Source organism: Narcine bancroftii, chromosome 5, assembly GCF_036971445.1.
Source record: "Narcine bancroftii isolate sNarBan1 chromosome 5, sNarBan1.hap1, whole genome shotgun sequence".
NCBI classification, from domain to species: domain Eukaryota; kingdom Metazoa; phylum Chordata; class Chondrichthyes; order Torpediniformes; family Narcinidae; genus Narcine; species Narcine bancroftii.
In genome coordinates, this window is record NC_091473.1 from 224,018,169 (window position 1) to 224,041,283 (window position 23,115).

Genomic DNA, 23,115 nt, shown 5'->3' on the forward strand with positions numbered 1-23,115 from the left:
CCTTTCTATTCATCCTCTCCATTATCTTATCACTTAGAACATAGACTACTACAGCACAGAACAGGCTCTTCAACCCTCAATGTTGTGCTGACCCATATATTCCTTTTTTTAAAAAAAGGTATTAAACCCTCCCTGCCCCTTAGCCCTCTATTTTTCATCCATCACGTGCTTGTCTAAGAAACTCTTAAATCTGCCTAATGTTTCAGCCACCACCGCCATCCCTGGCAAAGAATTACAGGCACCCACAACTCTGCTTTTTTTTTAAAAAAACTTACCCCAGGTGTTTCCTCAAAACCTCCCTCCCTTCACTTTGTACAGATGTCCTCTGGTGTTTGCTATTCCTGCCCTGGGAAGCGTGCTGGCTGTCCACCCTATCTATGCCTCTCATAATATTGTAGACCTCTATTAAGTCTCTTCTCATCCTTCTATGCTCCAAAAGAGAAACATCCCAGTTCTGCTAACCTTGCCTCATAAGAGGTATTTTCCAATCCTGGTAAATCTCCTCTGCACCCTCTCCATAGCTTTCACATTCTTTAACCATATAACCATATACAGCACAGAACAGGCCAGTTTGGCCCTACTAGTCCATGCCGGACTAGTTTATGTTATGAGGTGACGAGAACTGAACACAATACTCTAAATGTGGTCTCACCAGAGATTTGTAGAGTGGCAACATGGCCTCTCTACTCTTGAACTGAATCCCCGACTAATGAAGCCCAGCATCCTATGGACCTTCATGACTATCCTATCAATCTGTGTGGTGACATTGATAGATAAATGGATTTGGAACCCAAGGTCCCTCTGTTCTTCCGCACTATTAAGTATCCAACCATTAACCCTGTATTCAGCCTTCTGGTTTGTCCTTCCAAAATGCATCACCTCACACTTATCCAAATTTAACTCCATCTTCTTGGGTAGTTTTCCACCTTTTCCCTTCTCACTGTTGAAGATGCCGTCCTTCAGATGAGCCTTAAAACTAAGCCTCTGGTGTGTCATATGTTGTAAAAGATTCAATGGAACTATTTTAAATAGAACACGTGTCCATTGTTTGCTATCATCGTTTTTTAAACTCATTAGTAGGGCAGCACAGTTAGTGTAGCGGTTGGCACAGCTCTGTTACAGCGGTAGTGACCAAGGTTCGAAACTGGTGCTGTCTGCAATGCGTTTGTACATTCTTCCCATGTCTACATGGGTTTTCTTTGGGTGCTCCGGATTCATCCCACCCTTCAAAATGTACTGAGTTGTAGGTCAATTGGGTGTAATTGGGCGGGATGGGCTCGTGGCCGTAAGGGCCTGTTACCGTGCTGTATGTCTAAAAGATAAATAATTGAGATAGGTGACCACTGGAAGAATTTGCAACCATACATCTGCCTTTTCTCCATTACAACAGTGATTATACTTCAGACCTTAATTGACTGGAAAGAACATTCTGGTTTCCTAAAATGCATTTCCTTTATTCTTTACAATTTAATTTACACATTTTGTCTATCTGTTAGGTCTTAAATGCATAGTTTCAAAAGTATTGCATACTGTAGGGTCCAGATTTATTTAGCTAATTAGATTTTTCCAGTGCATTGATCATTCACTCTGATCAGGCAGATTGTTCAAACATTGGTGCTTCATATATTGGATAGGAATGTTTTGATGATCACTTTTAAAAGTACTGTTTTGGATAAATTGGTGATAGATTAAATCAGTACTTTAAAATATTATGGTTTAATTTTCTACAGAACTTGAGTACAAGCTTAAACTACAAATGTGGCGGCAATATATTGAGAAGCAGGGTATGACTTGACACTGGAATAGAATGAATTATTCAGGAAATATAAACTTTTAAGAATACATCTTTCATTGCATTGCTAATTTAGGAAAGGCACTCTTTCTGTTGTACCCTTTGTACTAAAATTGTCATAATAAGCAAAAAATTATCAAAATACCCAAACAACCCTTCCTTCTGTAGAATGGTCATATAATTTGCACCCTTCTAATGTTTAATGTACAATATGACCAGGAACAGGGGAATGGAGAAATATAACTTTTCAGGCTTTGGATTGGCCTATCTATCAGTGGTTCACTGGGACAAGTTGGCCTCTTGTTAGTCAGAAATGCTTTTATGTAACTGAGAAAGTTTCTTTCAACCTCTGCAGTTTGTAATTAACTGAAATGGTGAGACATTAGCCCATTTCACACTGCCAAATAACATGGGTTGAACTGAGCAATTTAGTGGTTATTCAGTAGGTCCTCTGGCAGTGTGAACACTCCAAACCGGGTTGGGGTGGGGGTGGGGGGCGCGGAGAGTAACAATCAAATGAGCTCTGATACTTGATAGGGGGTTGTATCAGAGCCTGAGTAAGTTGACTCGGCTTCAGTGGGAACAGCCAACCCTGTCATCCAGGTATCATTAGTGATCAATCTTTTAGTTTTAATATCAGAGCAGTTATATGTCACAGGGCAGCTGGTGGAGCTGTCACTGGGCAGCCAGTGGAGCTGTGCGTACTTGTGCTTTAAATTGTCTCAAGATTACTTATAATACCTAATACAATGTAAATACTACGTAAATAATTATTTATACTCTTATTATTTAGGAAATAATGCCAAGCTGGTCTGTGGGTTTGTCCTAAGTTAGAACAGTCTGAAGCCCACAGCAGTAGATTTTCCCACAGTCTTATATACATTGTGCACATAAGTCTTATTAAATTGTGCAGTTTTTTTTACCCACGTTCTTTTATACATTGTACTATTACAGAGTCCCCCCCTAATACTAAGCGCAGGTGTGTGTAATGTATATTTAAGATTAGAAAAGTTTTTTTGGATCACAGTCCAATCTCACTGGTTGCAGGCAATTCTTATACTGTGCACAGAAGTTAGCATTAACAACATTCACCAGTCTTTGGTGGTTAACAGGCAAATGGTTACCACTCAGGAGGGATCTTGCTGGTTTTCAGAGAGCGATTCCTTTTCCAGGACAACCACAACTGATTCCTTCTCAATCAGTCTTGCTGACAAAACTTTCCCCCTTCAGGGTTCTCCAGATGATCCTCTTTCTTTTATGTCACCTTTCAGACTGCTAGTCTTCTCCTTTGACCAGACAGCCTTCCAAACTTTTGCTAGCTTTGTCCTTCTGGAACTGATTTCTGTGTCTCTTCCTCTGTTTCACTCCCTCCCCTCTCTGAGAGCAAAACTGTTCTGAGTCTGCCTGCAAAAATCACATGCTCTCCCAGGCAAGCTGCATTCTGCAGAAGTCCTGCAAAAATTGTTTTGAAATGTGTGTGTGCAAGCTGCTCTAGCAATTCCTCCCAAACCACCTCAAAATACACTGTCACACTATGCATATGCGCTTTATTCCCACTACGATTTCACTGCCTTATGAGTATGTAATTCGTCACTTGGGACATCACCACTGGAGGTTGCTCCCCACGATATCCACACGAACCAGGTCCAGTGTGAACAGCTCACCCAGTTCTGCAACACGGGCCATTTACTTTCCTATTTAGTGGGTTGCCAGTGTATTTGGTAAAGGGGCATATTTTCTTTTGAAGTTTATTAAAGGTTTTTTGTGATACAAATTTGATTGAATTTGACACTATCTTCTCAAAACCATTTAATGTACTGCAGATGGTTATTATACTTTGTCTTGTTTACAGGGAGTTCCTAAAGTGGGTTCTCCTGCTCCAGTGTCCATTCAGCAGACAGTGACCCAACATCCGCAGTCGCAGATTTCCTCTGCAGTGGATCAGTTTACAGGGTCCCAGACCTCCGAGGTTTCGGTCTCTGCAGAAATAGAGCCTGTCAAGAAAACTGGCCAGAGCTTTATGTGTCTGTGGAAAGGCTGCAAGAGGTTAGTCTCTTATTTGACCTTCAAGAAAGGGACACCACGCAAACTCTTGAGTGAGATTTTGTACCTTCTAAGAAACAGTATTGTACTGCAATTTTGCTTCTTGTGGTGTTTGGAGTAGTTCCACAGTCTAAGCTGAAAGCTAGAATTTATTTCCAAAGATTGTAATTTTGCATCAATAATTATTGAACCTTTGTTCGTTTCAGACAAAATCATTTTATTTGACAATAGGCCAGTTTTTGAAAACATCAGTTTATGATGAAAGGTGTAGTAAATTGGATGCAATGAGAGTTGTTTAGCTTTATGAATTTTTTATACAAAAGTTATTTAAATAAGCAATTAAACTATTTACAGCCATAGTTGTTCAAGGTGCTTTAAGTGCATATGTGTCGCAGATGGTTCATGATTAGAGCTGCCACACCATGAGATATTGCAGAAATTTTAACACTTCCCTTCTGAAAGGAGAAAGTATCTGCACAAATTTTGTCTTAATCCTCTGGCTGTGATTTATTTTTTGCCTGCATTAATTGGGAATTGAATTCTTTCCTCATTTTGTTCCCATATTTCCATACAATTTTTGATTGTGTTCCCATCTTCTCTTTTCTTCACCTTGCATGCACATTCCACAATGTGCATTCCTCTTCCCTTGCTTCATTGGCAAGCCCTTTCCCCCTTTCCCTTCCGGTTTTTGTCCTTTCTCTCTGCCCCTGTCAAGCTTGGAAATCTAACCATATTAAAAACACTACTTGACACTCTCTTGGGTTTGAGATAATCTGTTGTGCCAGTGATGGCGTCTATACATCTACTCTTATCCTTCCCAAATCCATTCTCCCTTTCCACCCAGTCCTTCTCCCTTTGTTGTTCCCCTTCCGAACCTGATTTCTTGTTTTGCTCCACTTACGTTCTGGGGACATTCTGTATCTTCATGGCAGCCTTGCTATTCTAGCCAGGTTTTAAAATCCTATTGACCACATACTAGCTTTGATTGTTGCTCATTTAGTAAATGGATGCCAGTTCTGACAATGGTAGCTTGAGTAGCAATGGGGAAACAGACATTGGTCATTTTAGGGTGTTTGCCTGAGCAAAATTCTCTGAAGCCGGGATTGATTGACACTAAACTTCATAGAGGCATTAAATTACTTCACATGACCTGTCATGTTTTTTTTTGCAAAGTAATGTGCCCAAATTAACATGGAGCTAAGGGATGCAAGATTACACAATATATTATTGGGTAGTTTTTGGATACTTATTTTGAGTAGAGAGGCTCTTGTACATTTTGTGAGAAGACTTCTAATCTCTGTTCCATCTCCTCTCCAAGGAGGATGACATAATGTTGTTAAATAATTAGTGAGTTGTTCCATAATCAGAGGTCATTCCTGACTTCTGGTGCTTTCAGTGTAGAGATTCTCCCTATGATCACCTAGGTTTCTCCTATATGAATGGAAAAAGAGGGAATTAGAATATAGTAAAACTCCAAAGTTAATTTATGAGGTATTCCCAATATAGGTGTGTTTCAAGTGCAAATCATGAGAAAAAAATTCTGGAAGTCTGGAAGAACTCAGCAGCTCAAAAGTGGGAGAAAAAGAATGGTTGATGTTTTGGGTTGGAGTCCTTCATCAAGACTGAGAGTGCAGAGGGTAGATAGCCACTATAATGAGGGTAGGGAGAGGGATTGAAAAGGCCAGTAGTGGATTAGTGAACCAGGGAAGGAATGATGGATGAAAGACAGATGAGGAGTGGAGGTAGTTGATTGGCAGGGGTGCCAGATAAAGGAAGAGAGATACAAGGGAATCAGGTGAGGGAAGAAGAGTCACAGGGTGAAGTTGGAGACAGCTGGGGGTGAGGAGTGGAGTAATTAGTGGAGACAAAGGCTATCAGTTTGAATATAATAAGGTAATGTAATGGAAGCTATTAGGAGAATTAAAAGGCAAATGGGTCCAGATAGAACCAAAGTGGGGAGGGGTGAAATGTGGGTGGAAGAGGATGAGAATACCTTGCAGCCTGGGTTGTCAGAAAGTGAATGAAAATGGGGAAAAGAGGGGAAAGTGATAATGAGGTTCATTTTTGCTTTGGTTACTTACAGGTGGTTTGAGGCACCCTCCCAGGTATTTTACCATGCAGCTACTGAGCACGGAGGAAAGGATGTGTATCACGGTCAGTGTCTATGGGCAGGCTGTGAGCCACTCCCAAGGCAAAGACTGTCATTTATTACACACTTGCAGGTAACGTGACTTTCAGTTGACAGTTTACTACTCACCTAGTTTAACATGATTACATTAGCTTTTTCTATTGAGAATTGTGTCTGCATGAAAATTTTGAAGCATATCTTGGAAAGAATGGAAAAGGTTGAGAACATCTTGACTCTACTTGCATGCTCCTCATATACCATAATAAATACAATTTATGACAGCATTACCAAAATTTGACTGAAGTGTAAAGCATCTAAATATAATTTTGCTTCAAAATTCAGATCCCCCTCCCCTCGAATTCTTGAGTACACAATCTATTGAGCCATTAGATAATAAATAATTAATAAATAATTTATTGCAAATTTTAAAAAGAGCCATCGAAAGGCAGAGTGAACGAATAACCATTTTAAAATTTTCATCATTAGCCACAAAATTTGGTCATATTTGGTTGAAGAAAAATGAATCAAATTTAAATATGTTGCACAGTGGTGAAGTTGTGGTCACTTAGCCCACATTACCATTTGTTATGAATTTTTTCATTCAGCATGTGACATTTCTTTCAGTCCAATTGGATAGATATTCATGCATTGAGATGAGAATTCAACATGTAAAACTAGAATAAATTTGGCTTTCAGAAATTTGCAGAATATAAATGAAATTTACAAGTTGAAATTATGCTGAGGCCAACTGAAAGAGTTATTACCTAAATCATAAAATTGGTAACACGTCGAAGCATCTTCTGGAGGGGTACCAAAATAGTTTGGCCTGATTGTCATCCTCCATAGCTTGCTACATTCTTGTGGGAGTTGTCAAATGAGCTACCTCCTACTCTGTGGGCAGAGAAGAAGGGAATTTGGAAGCAATTAGGTTATTAAAATGTATGCCATATAAACATAGTGGTCAGAGAAAGTTCAATATTTATTTTCTGTATACTTTGATTACTAGCAGACAAAAACCTACTTTAGGTCAGTTAATATAATGTTTCAAATTCTTGTTTTTTTTTAAGCAAAGGGACTGCTAGAATTACCTGTTATTGTTCATCAAGAATCCTGGACAGGATTGCTCAGAAATAATTCTCTGGTTATTTAGTTTAACTGAATAACAAATGGAAGCGTGCTTTGTTTCAGCATGCCTGTATTTCAATCAGTACTGCATTTGTGGAGTTTGAAAGTATATTGAAGATGGATTATGTCTTATTTGCTTTCTATTACTTGCATTCCACATATTAAATATTTAGCTAAAGGAAGTTTGTGCAAATACCATTGTGAAACCACAGCAAAATTTCTTCGACAGGAAGCCAGTGTTGCAGGTTTAAGTTAAATAGATACATGGGCAGGATGCCAATCCTTTCCTCTGTAATCAACTTTTTTAGAACAGGAATTGTAGTACCTTTCTGACGAACAATTAGATAGGTAAATGTTTGCTTTAGTGATTACATTACCTCACTGTTCAATCTCACTTTGGAAAAGGTATGTTTGCTAAAGACAAAAATAGTTCTAGATAAAAATCAAAACTTGAAGTATCGTACAACTTTCTTATCCACCGCGGGCTGACTGCAAATTTAAAAAAAAAGGTTTTTTTTGTACAGAGATGGGAAGAGGGAAATGTTTTAAGAACAATTTTAAGAATGTCATTGGTCCTATTGCATTGGTTAGAGCGGGGGTTCTCAACCTTTCTTGTCAACAGATCAGCTTAAGTATTCCTTTAATTACTGCAAACCACCTATAACAAACCAACGGACTATCAGTTGGGGGGTGATGGGCTGAAGCCCCTTCCCAGACCACCACTAGAATGTTTATTTTGTTCATATGGGAAGATTTTTGAGAATCTTTTTTATTTGGTCCTCAAATGTTCAGTCTTTTACATATTACATGTTTATTGTATCAGTATTGTCTTTACTACATCACTACAGACATATGGTTGAGAGTTGCTAGTTTATAGGATGAGTCAGCTGAGCCTCTTTCTGCACTATGTAGAAATCAAATGTGTTCACTTCAAGTTCAGAACATCTGTCATTGTTCTGCTAATTATATTTAATTTCAATAGGACAAGCACTGTTCAAGGGAGACTTTACTCAATGGACTGAAAAGGTTGGAACAGAAAGCACAAATGAGTAATGCGCAAGGTGCAATCAGGTAAATGTCCACCTCCTACTGGGCTAGTACTGGTTACTCAATGCATGAAGGTACTGTTATAAGATGGGTCCAAATTTGCAGGTTCTCATTTAATTGATCCTTCATTTAGGCTTTTTATTAGTGAATTCTGACTGGAGAACTGACTTTTTTCACAGCAAGACTAATATCAGCAAGCAAAAAGCTCGCACAAAAACAGTGAGTTAAATCATGGTTTTCTCTATCAACTTATGACAGAACATACATAAACACTTCTGTGCATATAGCTTTGTTGGTAAGATTGGAATATGGCATGTGATGCTGAACAGAGTAGGATTGGGGCAGTGGAGATCAGACCTTTTCAGTTGTTGGTGTGTGATGCGCTTTAGAACAATTCTGCATTAAAAAGGTTATTTTTCCTCTTCATTCTATTGTAATGAGTCTGTTACCTAGAAAGTGTGACATAGAGATTTTATAAAGTATCGCTTTCATAATTCAAATGTTTCTTAATATAAGAAAGACTTAATAGATGATTAGTGGGTGAAAGACAGTTATGTATAGAGTTGAGAAATAAAGTTAGAGATAATGGGTCATTTTAACATCTTGAACGCTCTTGAAAGAGTAAATAAAAATTGTTTCCAATGTCAGAAAGTTTAATGATGAGAGATTGCTAATTTAAGGGAATTTGCAAAAGCAGCAGAGGTCATACAAGGAAAAAAAAATGCTGTAGTTAGAAATACTTTATTTGAGAGTGAATTTAATTGTTTATTGTCACATATACTGAAATACAGTGAAAAGCTTTTTGTGTGTTATTCAGGCAAATGAACCCATTCTTAAGTACAGCAGGAAGTGCAAAAACAAAACAAATGTGCAGGGTATAGTGTTACAAAGTGCAATTTACAAAGAAAACAGTTAACACAGTGCGAGGACACCAATGAGTGATCCATTCAACACCAGAAAGAAGCTGTCCTAAATCTGGAGGTTCATCTTTTCATCCTTGTGTATCTTCTGCCCAATGGAAGGGGGAAGAAGAGACTGTGACAGAGGTGGAATGGGTCTTTTAGTATGCTGGCTGCTTTCCCAAGATAACAGGTGGTATAGCTGCAATCAATAGAAGAAATTTTGGTTTGCATAATGGCCTGATTTGAATTAACTGCAGTTTTGGGCAGTGCCATTCCAATACCAGATTGTGATGCATCTGGTCAGAATACTTCTTATGATGCACTTGTAAAAACTGGTTATAGACCTTGGGGGGCATGTTGAATCTTAAGCTTTTGGGAAAATTTTGGTGTGCTTTCTTGGTTGTATTATTGACATGGTTGGAGCAGATTAAATACAGTAATAATAATTTTAGGACAATTGGATAATTATTTGATTAAATAAAGGTTTGTTGGACTGATGAGAAATTGGAATTGTATAGCTTAAAGAATTAATGTAGGTATATAATAGGCCACCTTCTTAGCTATACTAAGCTCTGATGATATGGCACCACATTTGGATCTGTTTTGATAAATTACATATCACATGCTCCAAATTATATATATTTTAAAATATATTTTCAATGTACACACAGTACTTAAAAAGCCATTTGAACTTGATTTATGGTTATTTTTTTCCCCACTGTACTTCTTTGTACTTTGTCTCCATATTACTTTACAAAGTCCATTCTAAAAGGGGAGAGTGGTCCAGTTTATTCCCAATGACTGTGATTTTTGTTCTCAATTTTAGAAATCCAAAGGCTGGAGAAAGATCACAAGTAGTGATTTCTATTTCAGTGCTAAGCAATCTTTTACTCCATCAATTTTATTTTGGTGAAATTAACACTAACACTAGTGCCTCAGAGCTTAATAATTAATCATTTAATATGATCTGATGGGTACAATACCAGAGAGGATACTATTATGAGCCCAGAGGACCCCAAAACCCAGCAGCAATAGACAGTCACCAAAACAAAAGTTGTTTTTAATTATCTTTAAACATGAAAACAGAATCAAACTTTAACTTATCTTTATACTTAAATTAATCCCCTTCTAATTCTAAGCGCACGTGTATTATGTGTGTGTAAATTTTGGTTCACAGTTTAATCTCACTTCTCTTCCAAGTTCTCTGGCTGCAGGCAATTCTTATACTGTGCACAGAATTTAACATGTATAAAGTTCACCAGGCTTTGGTGCTCGAAAGGTAAATGTTTACCGCTCAGGAAGGTTCTTGTAGGGTTTGCAGAGAGAGATTTGTTGTTCTAGGATTTCCACAACTCAGGTACTACCATTAGTCACCTCAATGTCTCGCTGATGAAACTTGCCCCATCAGGGTTCTCCAGATGATAACCTCTTTCTTTCAGGCTGCTACACAGTCCCTTTCTGTTCCACTTATTCCAAGAGAAACGTCAGACAGATAGCACTTCCAGCCATCCACTGCTCTGGAGCTTTCTGTTTCAAACTAGCTTCCTTGCCTGCACTGTTCAGCTGCTTTCAGCATCACACACACCGGCTGAGAGAGCTTGTTGAACTTGTCTTATCTCTCTCTCTCTCTCTCTCTCTCTCTCTCCAACTGTCAACTGCCAGAAAGTCCATGTGACTCTCACTTGCTTTTTGCACCACCTTCAACAAACATAGGAGTTCTCCTCTCTTGGTCAAGCTGTTGTCTTAGATAAACAAAACCCAGGAATGACCTTTCTGTGAGCACACTGTAGGTACTTTTTAACAGCCAGTTTGTTTCCTCCAAACAATGGTCTATTCATTTCATGACATCATTTCAATTAGCACCTACTTGTGAAATGTTCATAAAAGTCTCCATCGATCCTGCAAGGTTACTGAATATGAATTCTTCAGTATTTCAAGTAAGACCTGTTTTAAAATGTGTGTATGTAAGTAACCTACTGTAATTTTACCAAATTCCTCCCAATATTTATACATTACAATACAGGCACTGTAACTGAAGTTAGAGGGCCACCCATTGAGATCTTTAGAGAAGCTGGAACTGGAGATAAGAGTGTATAAAGATTTTAGAGGCAGATGGAATAAGTCAGTAATTGTAAAATGACATGTTTATTTTTTCATGTTTTTTAAGATGCTTCATACCAGTCCACTGGTTTATTCTATCCATCTTTTCTACAAATATATCCCCTCATCATTTTGATTGTCAGTCAAATTTCATTTTGTCTATTGTGGAAACAACTAATCATAAGGATGCTATTTCCTGAACCAATTAAAACTTTTAAGGAAAATTCTATTTGGATTACAGCTGTTCCAGTGTGACTCAGCCTTCCTTAAAATAAGCCTATCCGTATTATGAATCTTTTCACAGTGACCAATTTTGTGGAAAAGAATCATGTCTGACCAATCTATTAGAGCTCTTTGGAAAAAATAATTTGGGTCGTGGAATCCATTTTTATGGGGGGGGTCAAGTGGATATATTAAATTTAGATTTACAGAAGGTATTTAAAATGCAACATCAATTGTTATGAAGGGAAATAAAAAATTGTCGAATGGAAGGTTACATTTGGACATGTGCAGACAATTGGCTAGCTCAGGATTCAGAGAGGGGATGTAAATGGGTCTTTTGCTGGTGGGCAAGATATAGCAAATGGTGTGCCCTATCAAGTTATGCTGAATCGTGGCTTTTTACAATTGATGTAAATGATTTGGATGAAGCAAACTGAAGATATGGGTTCTGAATTGGCTGATGTACATATATGTATTAAAGTAGGTTGAGGAAAGGACATAAGGAGGCCACAAAAGGTTACAGATAGGTTAGGTGAGTGGTCAAAGATCTGGCAAATATCATGTGGGAAGCTCTAAAATTATCCATTTTGATAGGAAAATATGAATCAACATTACTTATGAGATTGCAAAGAGAACTGGGTGTCCTATGCATGATTTGCAAATGACTAGTAGCCAGTATTGCAAATAAATAGGAAAGCTAAGAATTGCAAGGGGAATTGAATATGGAGTTTATGCTTCCATTATGCAAAGCATTGGTGAGACTACATCTTGAATAATGTGTTCAATATTAGTCTCCTTGTTTAGCAAAGGATGTTAATGTTATTGGAAGAAGCTCAAAGAATGTTTGCCAGTACAATGAAAATTAAAGACTGAAGATGCTGGAATCAAATAAAAACAAAAAAATGCTGGAAAACTACAAGAGTTCAAGCAGTATCTAAGGAAGGAGAAACATTTGATGTTTTAGCTTTGGGAAGCTACTAGACCTGTATTTAGACTAATAGCTGAAATAGTTGTGTTGTCCTCTAAGGAGCAGGACAAACTAGGTTTGTAATAATGTGGGATAACCAAGAGACTGGGAGTTGTCTATTTAAGAAAGGATTCTGGTGGATTTTTTACTGAATCTTTGCAGTTCTCTTCCTCGAAGAGCAGAGGAAATGGTCTGAATACTTCAAGGCAAAGTTGAATCTGTACTTGATAAGCAAGCGGGTGAAAGATTATCATGGCTAACTTGGAATGCAGAGTTGAAGTTACAAGCAGATCAATCATATTGAATGGTAGAGTGAGCTGGAGGTTCTGAGGGACCTGTTCTTACTCTGGTTTCACATATCCACCTGACCTTGAAAATGCAAGCAAATGTGTGACTTAGTCATTCAGTACCAGAGATCAAATATTCAAATAACTTACAATGGTGTCATTGTTGATTTTATTAATTCATGTAGATGAAATTTGCAACTTGTAGCCCTTTCAATGGTTCATGAGCCGGACACAAACATTCCTGGGCCATGTCAAATTGTGTTACATGAGTTTATATGAAGGATGTTTTAATTACTCAGAAAAAGCAGATGGTCTGAGGTGGCAATTTAGTTTTCTTGTTTGTGGATTGTTAAATATTCTGAGTCTGTGTATGTAAGTTATCACTTCTTTGGATGAATTGCTAATCACTATTTATATGTCATTAGTTGTCTTTGAATTAATAATGCATCTGTATTTTAAAATTCCACACATTAATCTGTCTCATTATTTTGTTATTCAGGCAGTCTCCATCAGAGGTTACATCTCCGACACCTAAGACCCACAAGGCTTTGGCTAACCATCCCAGTGCTGCTCTAATGGCTCTAAGGAAAGGCTCCCGCAACCTTATTTTTAGGAATTATTTGGTAAATAATCCACATAAACATCTTCGAGAAGAGAAACAATTTTATTTTAACAATTAACTACTGAATGCCTGTTTAGCTTAGTTTAAACAATAGTTACTTTTAAGTCAGACAGCTCTACATTCTGGGATTCCTGCAGGATTTGAGCCCACATCTTGACAAATGCCTCAGTGTACTGCTGAAATGGTTGGAGCCTTTCAGATGAGGTCATTAAAAGAGGCTTGCAAATAAATATAAAAGATCCCATCAAGAAAGTCAGTAAAGTTACAATCATATCTTAGTTGACATTCCTTTCTCAATAAAAACACCACCAAAGATTGTGAACTCATTTCTGTTGGTGAGATCTATTACTAGGAATTGCACATTTATGGTATTAAATTGTATTGAGGACTACATATGGAAATAAATGTTTAAATATATATATTGTATACATGGCACAATTGTGCCACAATTTTCCTGATGTCATGCAACAATAACCGAGTGAGATTGCATGTTAGTGATTAAAGATGAACATTTCCATTGCTTTGCCACCAGGTGATATTAGGTCTTAATTTTGGATGATGGTTCTTTATTCTAAATTTGCTGCTTTTAAGCCCTGAGCAAGCTCACTACTAATTCTTTTGAATTGTAGTTGCATATGTTTGTAAAAAAAAGTCTCAAACAAAAAAAATTGATACTGACTTTTAGCATCTTCGTTCAAGAACTTGTTGCAACTTTGTACAAAGGAGTATATCTTGGAGTTTAAAGAAGGCATTAAAGAAGAGATTAACCCTGGAAAGGATGGGAGGGAGAGTTCCCTTAATCAATACACCCAAGGCTATTTTGGGACACATAATTCTCTGCAAGTGATTCGTCATCGGTGTGCTTTATGAATGAAGATGTATGAGCACAATTCCCAATCTAGAGACTTTGGAATTTGATGACTTGTGGCTAGTTTGAGACTACCTGTTGCTATCACCAGTTTGGTATCTTTATTATTCAGGGTGGCAGTAGCAACATTAAATCAAAACCAGGAGGAAATGCATCCATGTATTCAATCCAAAGGTGTTAATAAATGTACTAAATTTATGCCTCTTGTAAACAACTGGTCCTAATTAGATGATTACTCTTGGAGCAACTACCACTGACCACTAATCAAAATGAGTCTGTTCCTGCAGCATCAGCCAAAATATCTGTCATAAAGAAAAGCAAAAAAAGTCCCCAATAGTTAGTAGCTTGCACTATGGAGAGAGAAGCAAATAGATAACTTTCATGAGAATTGAAAAAGTGCTAAAACAAATATGTTTTGTATTGCAGAGATGGATAGTTTGATATTCCTGAAATGCGCGGAGGGAAATTTTTGAGAAGCAAGCTTTGCAACGGCAACAAATGTTATTTTCCATTTATCGTATATTTGGGCATACAAGTTGACCTTCAGATAAGACATGTCCCAATTTTCAGCCACATTTTCATGGTTATGTCATATATTGGGCATATAAGATGACCCCACCCCCCCCCCCCCCCAAAGACTGATGTCTGGGCTTTCCAGCAACAACCCAAACTTTGTTACAATACCCCATTTGTCAAGTAACAAATCTGTAAATTAAGCAAACAAGTAAAAAAAAAACCTTTGCTTCTGGCTGGGAAGATGCCAAATGGTGCTGGACCAGAGTCTTCAGCATTGGCTGCAGCCGGAGTCGGAGACTCCGTTCTCAACGTCGGGTACGGTGCTGTCCAGATTGAAAAAGTCATTTCACTGTCCAACCAAGTGCGCTCAGTGCAGGAATCACAGCTACGTGTCAGCTTAGGAGGCACTGGCTCCCAGGCAGGAGCAGGAACCCTGGGCTCCCGGGCAGGAGTGGGGATCCCAGGCTCCTCAATTATAAAATGTCTGGGTGGGTTATGGCGGCAGTGGGGAGGTGTCAGGGAGCAGCAATGCCAGTGGTGGAGAGGTGGTCTTATATGCCAAATCTACATTGAGTAGTTTTTTGAGTTGAATTTAAGGTCTCAATTTCATATCTGGCGTGTAAGACAACTCCTGATTTTTGAGTGCTTTTTGAGGGTTCCAAGGATCGACATATGCCGAAATATGTGGTACCTTTATTATTTTTTAAAAGCATGATATTCGATTGTCACTTGAAATACAGTTATTTTGGTCATGGAAATTCACTTTTGCCAAATTCATAAATTAATACTCAAAAATTTGAGATATGGAATAAAGTCCTCTCATGGTAGGGCAATAAAAACTATTTTTAATTTGTTGCATTTCCTGAATGTACAGATGATTTAGCTTATTTTCTAGGAATGTAGCCCTTCCTCATTCTCTGCTCTTCATCCCCTTCCCCTGGCAAACCATTACAACAGGTTTCCCTGAAGCAGCAAATTTGGTTGCCTGGAACTCAAAATTGAATGCAAAATGCAGATCAGAGATGTAATTATTCAATGCACACTCTAGAATAAAGTTCAAGGCATTGCAATTCCTTTTACTCAGTCAGCCAAATGAGTATAGCAATGCATAATTTAGAATCAAACAACTTTTTATTTGTTGATAGAATATAGGCAGAACATTGGATAGTAGAGACACTGTTCTATTAGTGATGTGCAAATAATGGCCTTGCTCCCTCCTTCACCTTATTTCATTAAGGAGATGGGTAATGATATGAAACTTGGAAATAAACCAAATGGAACTTGGCTTGATCCTTGATGAGCACTAAGTTATTGGCTGGATGGCAACTGGAGTGCTGTAATTGATGTAAAACTTAGGAAGGAAAAACGGTCATAATCCTTGCTTGTCATTTCAACTTATTAACTGGTAACTGATTATGAATATTGGTGAGTACAAGACTGAATTCAACTGGTTGGACAGGATCGAATGCCTTCATATTTCAGGAGAAGGGGAAAAAATGAGAGGCACGCGGGCAACTGACTGCACTCCTTTGCAGTGTAATCAGTCTTTGTATTGGAGAAAGCAGAACCAAGAGTTTTGTCTTCTCAGTTGCTAGTAATTTTTAGGGTTTTTTACAATGGCTGAGGTAAGAATAAGGGCATGAACCTGAAATATTACCCCATTAGGGAGTGTGTTTTTTTCCCACTATGTTAATGATCATTTAAGGTGTATAGTTTCCTGGATTTTCATTCTTCTGTTTATTGGCAGGATGAGAAGGAAGGCCCGATTGTGAAGCACATTCGTTTGACTTCTGCCTTAATCTTGAAAAATGTTGCAAGATACTCTGAGCTTGGGCGAATGTAAGTTGTAGTTTGCTTTTTATAAAATATCAGTAATCTCTCTATAAGGATGACTATGTACACAACATAGTGCGAAGTTCAATTCCTTCTACAGCTAACACTGAAGTAAACGCAAATACATCTATATGTGTTTATTTAAAAATGGCTTATTATCTCATCTTCTCCTGTTAGTAGAGCAAAAGTTAAATTACTCTTTTGAGCAACTGATGTGCAGTAAGTAAACATTTGAGCAGTTTTATATTCTGCTGATGAGCAATAGGGGTATAACTGTTTTGCTTTCCACCTCAGGTTGCTGAAGAGGCATGAGAGCCACCTTTCTGTACTGGCCATTAGTGGTATGGAGGCTTCCACTGCACTTGCTAAATGCCTTTATGAACTTAACTCGCAAGAACAATCAGAGCCAGCAGAAAGCAAACGCTGACAAGAATTGGACAGCATAAAAATCCAGCAATGGTAAACAAGGGCCAAAGGAGAAATGTAATGATTGTGCAGATGAAGAACTGGAACCTTGCTGACTACATTTTGTACCCATTTACTAAAACATAAAGTTAAAAGGACTGATCTTTTTAAATTAGTGGTTTTGCAGGAATGTCCCTGTTTTGCCAGAAAACAGAACTTCCTGTAGCAACTTAAATTTCTCACCTAGGTGTAGATGTTTCCATCAAAACGGGAGGTTTTATGATACCTGAAGACGCGGTCAGTCTAAAATGAGAATAGTAGCCTGATCACATGCATGCACGCACATCAAAGAACCTGAACAGAAAACAAAACTGCTGGATATTGTCTCTTCAGGCACCTGCAAAGCGTGGCAGTCAATCTAGGCGCCTGCAATGTGCCTCTAGGAGCCTATTACTTGACATATTATTCTTTCTTTGAGATAATTGAGGTTTGAAAACAAAATGCCCAAGAATGTTTGTCCATATATTTATAGAAAATCTCATTTATATTTCGTTTCTTTGTTTTTTTTTCCAAAATGTCACAAATGTATTGCTCTTAAGAGCATCAATCTCTAGTGTTCCTGCTTATTCAGTAGGTTTCACTTGCCCTGAAATCCTGCAAGAAGTCCATTGGCTGCTGGTCACAACTTGTGCCAAGAGCTACAGTCCCTTTTTTTTCTGCCAGGTTAGAATTTCCTGCATTGAAATGTCTGGATACAGCTTTGCATTTAATGTTTACAGTTTTAAAAACTGCAAACTGCACAACACTTGAAGTTTTCCCACTATGTCCCCTATTTGAAGTAGAGCATTTTCCAATTATTTATTATCTATAGCTACTACAGATTTGATGTCCCCATTTCAATCTTGTAAATATTTGTGAATATCAAAGATGCCTACATACCATTGCAGGAGAATGGAGGGTGGAGGAGAGCAACATTGCAAGTAGCAAACTCTGGGTGAGCGCTAGGACAGAGCCTGAAACGGACACCGGTCAGAAATATGAGGTGTCTTTCATCTGCACCAAGTGGCATTTTATCAGTTGCAGTGTCAACTTTGTGCCACACGATGTCACCAGCATTCTTTTTTTAAAAAAAATTGCAACACTGGAAAAGTAACAAAAGTTACCCAATGGAGGTAAACTGAGAGTGTAGCAAATTTCCCACTGCAGTCGATGCTAGTTATTTGGGACACCAGGGTGATATTTAAATCTTCCTATTTATCAGAAATATTTTGCTTCAAAAGGGACAATCAGTAGAGATCGAACTGCACGGAATCAATTGGTGCTTGAGGAAAATATTCCATATGAAAATTTGCACCCATAAACCCTTGTCCCTATAGAATGGCATGAACTTCATTTTGTTTTGATGACACTGTTTTATATTATTTGGAAAAATTGCATTCATTGCACCTCTGGCTCATATGAAGAGCAGGCGCCCACCTAGAATCAAAGGATCGAAGTTTTTGTATGTTACCTGCCATATGTATGTAAAAGCATATACATAAGACACTGCATCAAACAGTGTGGAACTTTGTACATAACTTCACAAAGGTACTGATGCTGTATAATAAGATTGGCACAGTTTTGTGCAGCTGTGGTTTTTGTATTATACACCATGTAAAGCTTTTGCTTGTTATGAAATAATATATCACATCATTTTTCTATAAAAGGTAAAAATTCCAAAATAATTTTAAAAAAAGATCTGTTATAGCATTTTACCTGAGATTAGGGCCCATTTTAGAAAACCTTTAGTCACAGCACAACCTTCAAAACTTGTATAGGATTTTTTTTTTAATTTGTAAATGTATTTAAATACATGATGTTTTATACAGCTTTATTTTCACCTGTTATATTTGTAATTTGTGTAGTTGTGATAGTTCCCTTGTTATTCCTTTGTTCTGTTTTTTACCCGTGACATATTAAAGTGTTTTTTAGTGTACAGTATAGTGCCTCTGCTTTTGGTACAACGTGACTTTCCTGCCTATGGCTAGTTTGTGTTCCCTTGGTTTCTTTGTGTGCCTCACCACTGATGATCCTGGAATGGTTGAGTAAAGAGAATATATATCATGATTAAATGTAATACATGCTAACCGCAGGATTTCATTTTACTCTACAGATTAAATCTATGAGGAGCAGACATTCATAGACCAGCATTCTCCTGACATTGACAGTGTTGTTCAAAGTTAGTTGATCTCATTGACTTAGGGTTCTGCAACCAGCCTCAACACCCCTGAGCAAGTGAGAGTTCGTTATGTTTGAGAGAGGTACCTTAAAGAGCTAAATCCTGACAAAGACTTGAATTACATTTGGGATGGGGGAGGAGGAGAAGGAACATTAGGAATGTTAGGGAGAGGGAGCATTCCTTGAATATAAGGCAGTCTCACAATTGTAATTCTCCAGAAAGCATCACTGTGCAGTGCACACTGCAGAAACCAAAGTAATCTTAATAAATCCATCTTTGGAGGGCATTTAGCCAGTCATGGTTTGATTGACTTTCACAAACTTCTTGAGATTTGCTCATTCAGTTTATGAGCAACATCTGAAGCCATTGATTAGATTGCCATGTTGTAAACTGTCCCAGATGTCCATTATTCTTTGTGTAATTGCAAGTATATAAAAATAATTTAGTATCTCCTAGTATGTTCACCAGAACATTCACCAAACTGCAATGCAAAAAAAAAAAGTTTTTTTAAAGAATGTATTTTAAGATGTATGTGCAGTACTGTTTTTTGTGCACTGTATGACCCAAGTCTGTTTTACAGTAAAAGTATAAAATATGGAACAATTTTGGTTGTCTTTCACAACATGACTTGCTGCTTATTATCGAATTTCAAAGTTTGATGCAGAGAGGATTTGTGTAAAACATGTCGTTAAATGTCCAGATTACTAACTCTGAGGGATCTAAATATCATGAATTACTATGGGATACATTTACATGACTGAAAACTCGTAGGCTAACTTTGTGTCAGTTTCAGGTGCTTTGACTGTTTTCTGTTAAAGCATTCACATCTCTTCCAAGTCAAGATAATTTGCTTAGTATTATAATGTATGATTAATAGCAATTTATATACTGGAGAACAAATATCTTTTTTTCCAGCCTGTCCACAAATGCACCAGGTTTGGATATGTTATTAATAAGTTCTGATTGGTTGGAAGCTGGTCAGATTATCTTGTACCTGAGTAAATGATTAATAATTTATCTTGTTTGAAGACAATTCTATAGATAACAACTTTTTGTATCTTAATCAAGTGACTCTTTTTAATGACCTATTCAACAATTGGGTGTGGGAAACTTCTTTTTTCCAAAAGGGCAGTCTTGCAGCCAATACTAACAAAGTTACCTTGAGTCATGCGCATGTCTCCCAGTGGAGAGGTCTCTATATAGTGATAAGGAGCAGGTATCCTGGTAAATTTTCACGACTTTAGATCAGGGGCCCTGAGGTTAATAATTACCTGTAATTAATTTTCCCAAGAACAATTAATTTTCACTGTACCAACATCAGGTGGCCAAGTTCGGATATACACATACACCTCTAGATCTCTCTGTTCTTGGATCGCCCTTCCTAGTCTGGCTTCAGAAATATTTTGATCCAATTCTGGCCCTTTAGACCAGTCAGTTTTCCTCCACATTAATAAGTAACAAAGCCACCATCATAGCCCAACGTGCCCACCATCGAGGCTTTAGTTGGCTCCAGTTACACTCCACTAGCTCCAATCCATAGATCGCATTATGTGTGTGAGTTCTGATGTGGCAAGAGATTAGCAGAACAGATGAAATGGTTCAATAATATTCTCAGAGTCTGCTTATGTCATGTAACATCTCCACTGATGCAGAAATCCCTGGGCCATGACTGCTTCTGACAATGAAGGAATGTTTAGGATGACGATGATTGCCTTGAGTCTCTGAAAACTTGCTAATCATGATTTGCCTCATCCTGTATCTCCTGGACTGCTCAGGCTGAGTCTATGGAGTGAAGTCCAGCTGTTCTTAACCCTGATGAAAAATAATTAGAAACATTAGCTCCCAATGTGATCCTAGCAGGCTCCTCAAGGAGTACTGCATTAATGTAAGATCATTAGTTTTTGGAGATGCTCTTCAAAATAGTGCAGCATCAACATTTAATGTATTAGCGTTGAACTTCTTACAGAGCTAAGAGCTGAGATTTTGTGCTTGGGTCTTGAATGGATTTGAAACTACAATTGACTGATTCAAGCCAGTAAGCTACCAGCTGAGCCAGAATCGTCAGGGATATCCAGCTTCTTTCTGATGATACCGCCATCATCCCAGAAAGACAATAAAATAACTGTAAGAAGCAGGGGCTCAAATACATTCTGGCTTTCAACAAAGTTGTGGCTAGTCCACTTCAACTCAATTTCCTGCCCCATCTCTCGATTCCACCCCTATCCAGAAACATGTTGATTTTGATTTGTATGGAAATAATGGTCTAGCCTCCACAGCATTCCATGGGTACATCACACTTTGGGTGAAGAAATTTCTCATTGTTCCAACCATCAATGGCTATCCCATAAATGGATGCAGTGGCTGCTTTTCAGAAGGGTGAACAACAAACATTAGATCAGCCATTCTCAACAGAAGCCCTTTCGCCAACCCCACCCCCTGGGGCCCACAGCACATTGAAGTAAGAGCCTTGTTTTATTTTCAGCTCCCATAAATATTTTTTTTAATGTAGTCGATAGGAGAAGAAACTTGACTGCTTCACAGAGAAGGGGGCCCATAAAGTTTGAGCAGAGTCTGAGGGGCTATAGCTGAAAAAAAGGTTGAAAATGGCCTCATGAAAAGATGCATATGTTCTTTTATCTGACTGGTTTAATATAGTTCCATAAGAATGTAGGAATGGTAATTGTTATAAGGGATCATCGTTCCCAAGAGGGAAAGAATAACATTATGTAGACCTAAGGGCAAGAAACATACAGCATAGAAACAGGCTATTCAACCCATTGAGTCTATGCCAACTTGCATTAATCCAACTTTATTCTCCCTTCATTCCCTACAACTCCCCTTGGATTCTGCCATCATCTACACTCTCGAACAACATACAAAGGTCAACTTGCATGTGCGTGGGATGTGGGAGGGAACTAGAACACCCAGAAGAAACCGATGTAAACTCGACACAGACCTAAGGTCAGCATTGAACCCAGGTCACTCAAACTCCACAACATGCGCTATCTGTCTAATACCAAAGATATGGTTGGCCATGATGGAGTGAGGAATGTAATCCTGAAGGTGTCATACAAATGTTTGACTGATTATGTAATTTATAAAAATAATTTCAATGACCCTGGTCTTCAAAACTAGTTGACACTTTTGTAATGACACAATAAGATTTTCCTTATGTTTCTCCTTTAATGGTTGCAGGAAAATTCTAACAAGGTTGTAGCCTTTCTTTAAAACCCTACTGGCAATACATGCTATGGAGATGGATAATAATGACGGAATTTTCTATTCCCACGAACTTTGCAGATGATGACTTCTCAACATTGAGTTAAAGTAAGAGAAAACCAACCGCTGATAGCACCACTCAAACCAGGTTATTTATTTATTTAAATACACCGGTATATTGCTTTGTCTGATTTTGGTTTTCCCCAAAGGATAATTACGAATGCAAAACAAAAGCATTGCATCCCCAATTGATAACAGAAGATGGCACCAGTGAAGCTGCTGTGATAGCTTTATTCCACATTACAACAGTAATGGAAGAGTTTATGGTGAGTTGATAACATTGGCACTGGATGGAAGAAGGTAACTCTTTACATTAATCTTTCTACCTACCACTTATCCCTCTTTTCACACATCCCATCTATATTATATGAGAAAGAAAAAGGTAAGATTTTTGCATGTATTAAACTTTCACAATTTAGAGTAGATCGAAAAACTACCATTTAATTTCAAGTAACAAGAATAGCAAGAAATAGATGCAATATATGTGTCAAAGACATGCTTTAATTCCTATTTGCTTTTGCATTTGATTTTATTCTGCCTTTGTTATTTATTTTATTAAAATTCCTGGCTTACTGATACAAGAATTGGAGCTAGTGCTTCACAAGTCTAGAGACCAGGATTTCATCCTGACCTCCAGTGCAGTCTATGTGGAGTATGCATGTTCTTTTTTGAATATTTTAATTTTTCTAAGTCTCATAGAATATTATTACATACATCATTTTAAAATTTCGTACAATTGCCCAAATCTTCCCCCCCCCCCC

The 23,115-nt window shown here is 37.9% G+C and overlaps 1 protein-coding gene across 4 annotated transcripts in view; it reads left to right on the top strand.

Annotated features, from left to right (window-relative positions):
* LOC138764954 (AT-rich interactive domain-containing protein 2-like) overlaps window positions 1-19,678 on the top strand; it is a 278,904-nt gene extending 259,226 nt beyond the window's left edge. For 2 of the 4 annotated variants that reach the window (XM_069941451.1, XM_069941453.1), the window contains 6 exons: window positions 3,645-3,838; window positions 5,919-6,057; window positions 8,071-8,159; window positions 13,113-13,236; window positions 16,367-16,458; window positions 16,747-19,678. In XM_069941451.1, coding sequence (XP_069797552.1) covers window positions 3,645-3,838; window positions 5,919-6,057; window positions 8,071-8,159; window positions 13,113-13,236; window positions 16,367-16,458; window positions 16,747-16,879 — 771 coding nt within the window. In that variant the 3' untranslated portion in view covers window positions 16,880-19,678. Of the gene's footprint in view, window positions 1-3,644; window positions 3,839-5,918; window positions 6,058-8,070; window positions 8,160-8,314; window positions 8,355-13,112; window positions 13,237-16,366; window positions 16,459-16,746 lie in introns of those variants that run through there. The other 2 variants (XM_069941454.1, XM_069941455.1) reach the window with 2 other exon arrangements.
* Window positions 19,679-23,115: the final 3,437 nt, after the last annotated feature.